The sequence below is a fragment of the Amphiprion ocellaris genome, chromosome 16, assembly GCF_022539595.1.
Source record: "Amphiprion ocellaris isolate individual 3 ecotype Okinawa chromosome 16, ASM2253959v1, whole genome shotgun sequence".
NCBI lineage: Eukaryota > Metazoa > Chordata > Actinopteri > Pomacentridae > Amphiprion > Amphiprion ocellaris.
The window spans coordinates 31,821,688-31,824,668 of NC_072781.1; the positions used below are offsets into that span (position 1 = coordinate 31,821,688).

Here is a 2,981-nt window from a genome sequence, read left to right on the forward strand (position 1 = left end):
AATATCTAAAGTGATTCCATATATATCAGTATAAAACTTCTAATATTTTCTTCAAGAACATTCACATAAAAATCAACCAAAATCCAGCAAAATTCACTGGATTTTGGTTGATTTTTTGGTGAATGTTCTTAAGAAACATTTTTAACATTTCTTTTTACCACAAAAAGATCTTCAAAGATTTCCCAAAAATAAATCTGTGGATGTTCTCAGTCATCCAGGTCATGATAAGTCTCAAGCAAGCATAAGTTATGGCAACTGGACTAACCTCGTGTGAGTCGAAAACGTTTCACCTCTCATCCAAGAGGCTTCTTCAGTTCTGAAAGCCTGGTGGGGAGTACCAGATATTTATCCACCAGGAGGGTGGTGGCAAAAACAAGTGGACAAAGACCCGAAACCAACAGACTCGTTAGGTGTTAATGTGAGTCGTTAGCCTTTGATGGGCGGTCGTTACCCCTCCCAGCCCTCTAGGAGGGTGGTTGGGGGTCACCTGACTGCAAGTGGGACAGATGGCTGCACCTCCTTGGGAGGGCTCTAAGAACGGCGTTGTAAGTGGGAGACAAGTGGTGTCTGAGGCCCCCTCCTCTGTTCAAAGATGGCCGTTCTAGTTTGACATGAATGGCTTCTTTTACCCCTCTCTCAAACCATCTGTCCTCTCTGGCTAGAATGCGCACCTTGTGGTCATCAAAGGAGTGCCCCTTCTCCTTGAGGTGGAGGTGGACTGCTGAGTCCTGGCCTGTGTTCGTGGCCCTCCTGTGTTGTGCCATGCGCTTGTGTAATGGCTGCTTAGTCTCTCCAATGTACAGGTCAGAGCATTCCTCATTGCACTGCACTGCGTACACCACATTGCTCTGTTTCTCCCTTGGAATTTTGTCCTTGGGATGGACCAGCTTTTGCCTCAGAGTGTTGCTGGGCTTGAAGTGTACTGGGATCTGGTGGGTGTTAAAGATCCTCCTGAGTTTCTCTGAAATTCCTGCCACATAGGGGATGACAATGTTGTTTCTCTTTTTGTGGTCCTCGTCTTTCTTATCCTCCCTGCGCTTTTTTGCTGTTTTGATAAAAGCCCAGTTTGGATAGCCACAAGTTTGAACAGCAGAGTGAATATGTTTGTGTTCCCTTCTTTTTCCATCCGCTTCTGATGGGATGTTCTGTGCTCTGTGCTTTAAGGTACGGATCACCCCCAACTTGTGTTCTAGTGGGTGGTGTGAATCAAACAGGAGGTACTGGTCTGTGTGAGTGGGTTTTCTGTAGACCTCAATGTTGAGTTCCCCATTGGTTTCAATGCGTACCACGCAATCTAGAAACGCCAGACAGTTGTCTTGGACATCCTCTCTTGTGAACTTGATGTTTTTATCCACCGAGTTGAGGTGTTCTGTGAAAGGTTCGACCTCACCCTTCCTGATGGTGACCCATGTGTCATCCACATATCTGAACCAGTGCCTCGGGGAGTGGCCACTGAATGTTCTCAGTGCCACAATCTCCATTTCTTCCATGTACAGGTTAGCTACAATGGGGGATACAGGGGATCCCATGGCACAGCCGTGTTTTTGCCTGTAGAAACCATTGTTGTACTGGAAATAAGTGGTGCTGAGGCAAAGGTTAAGGAGGTCACACACCTGTTCGGGGGAGAGGTTGGTCCTCTCAGACAGAGAGTTGTCAAGCAACAGTTTTCTCTTTACTGTCTGTATTGCATCTCCAGTGGGAATGCAAGTAAAAAGCGAAGTCACGTCATATGAAACCATAGTTTCCTCAGGGTCTAAGCTGATTTTTCTGACCTTGTTTGTAAAGTCCATCGAGTTCCTTATGTGGTGGGGGGTGTCCCCCACCAATGGGGAAAGGATGGTGGCAAGATACTTAGCAATGTTGTATGTCACAGAGTTGATGCTGCTTACAATTGGTCTCAGAGGGGCGCCCTCTTTGTGAATTTTTGGCAGCCCGTATATGCAAGGGATAGCATCGCCTGGATAGAGTTTGTAGTACAGGGCCCGGTCGATGATCTGACCTTTCTCCAGTTTTTGCAGGCAGTTAACCACTTTGAGTTTGTAGGTGTTGGTGGGGTCTCGTTTTAGGGTCTCATAAGTTGCTGAGTCACATAGGAGGCTGCTGACCTTTGAGTGATAGTCAGCTGTGTTAAGGATAACAGTACATCTCCCCTTATCTGCAGGTAGGATTGTGATGTTGGGATCCTTCTGCAGAGTTATCAGTGCCCGTTTCTCCTGTGCGGAGATGTTGGACGGGGGTAACTTGGCACTGGAGAGTGCTGCCGACACCTTAAGCCTGATCTGTTCCGCCTCTGTCTCTGACAACCTATTGTTCCTAATGGCCGATTCTGTGGCCGTCACCAAGTCCACCACCGGTAACTCATCTGGTGTGACTGCAAAGTTCAGTCCTTTGGCAAGGACCCCCCGCTCGGCTGGAGTGAGCTCTCTGTCTGACAAATTCTTAACCCATTTGTCATAGGTGTCCAGTTCCGCTGTTTTGCTCTGTGTGGCCGCCTGGGAAGGACTGCCGCCAGTCCTTCCTTCAGAGCTCTGTATTTTGGCCCATTCTTGTTCCCCCCTGGAACTATAGAACCGGGACTCAAGGTTCTGAAATTTCCGTGTTTGCCTTTCTTTGCCCTTAGCATGCTGCGCCATCTGTGCTGTCTCTGTGTGTTTGGAAACGGCTTCCCATCCTTTCCCCATTGGTGGGGGACACCCCCCACCACATAAGGAACTCGATGGACTTTACAAACAAGGTCAGAAAAATCAGCTTAGACCCTGAGGAAACTATGGTTTCATATGACGTGACTTCGCTTTTTACTTGCATTCCCACTGGAGATGCAATACAGACAGTAAAGAGAAAACTGTTGCTTGACAACTCTCTGTCTGAGAGGACCAACCTCTCCCCCGAACAGGTGTGTGACCTCCTTAACCTTTGCCTCAGCACCACTTATTTCCAGTACAACAATGGTTTCTACAGGCAAAAACACGGCTGTGCCATGG

General features: G+C 47.7%; 1 protein-coding gene across 1 annotated transcript; it reads right to left on the bottom strand.

Annotated features, from left to right (window-relative positions):
* Positions 1-259: 259 nt before the first annotated feature.
* LOC111573703 (uncharacterized) lies at positions 260-2,663 on the bottom strand. The gene has a single exon (XM_055018291.1). It carries the CDS (start codon positions 2,631-2,633, stop codon positions 465-467), a length of 2,169 nt encoding a protein of 722 aa, XP_054874266.1. The 5' UTR covers positions 2,634-2,663; the 3' UTR covers positions 260-464.
* Between the last annotated feature and the right edge of the window lie 318 nt (positions 2,664-2,981).

What these genes read in the sequence shown, in the direction of transcription:
- LOC111573703 (XM_055018291.1), bottom strand. Translation starts at nt 2,633, where the DNA reads ATGGCGCAGCATGCTAAGGGCAAAGAAAGGCAAACACGGAAATTTCAG.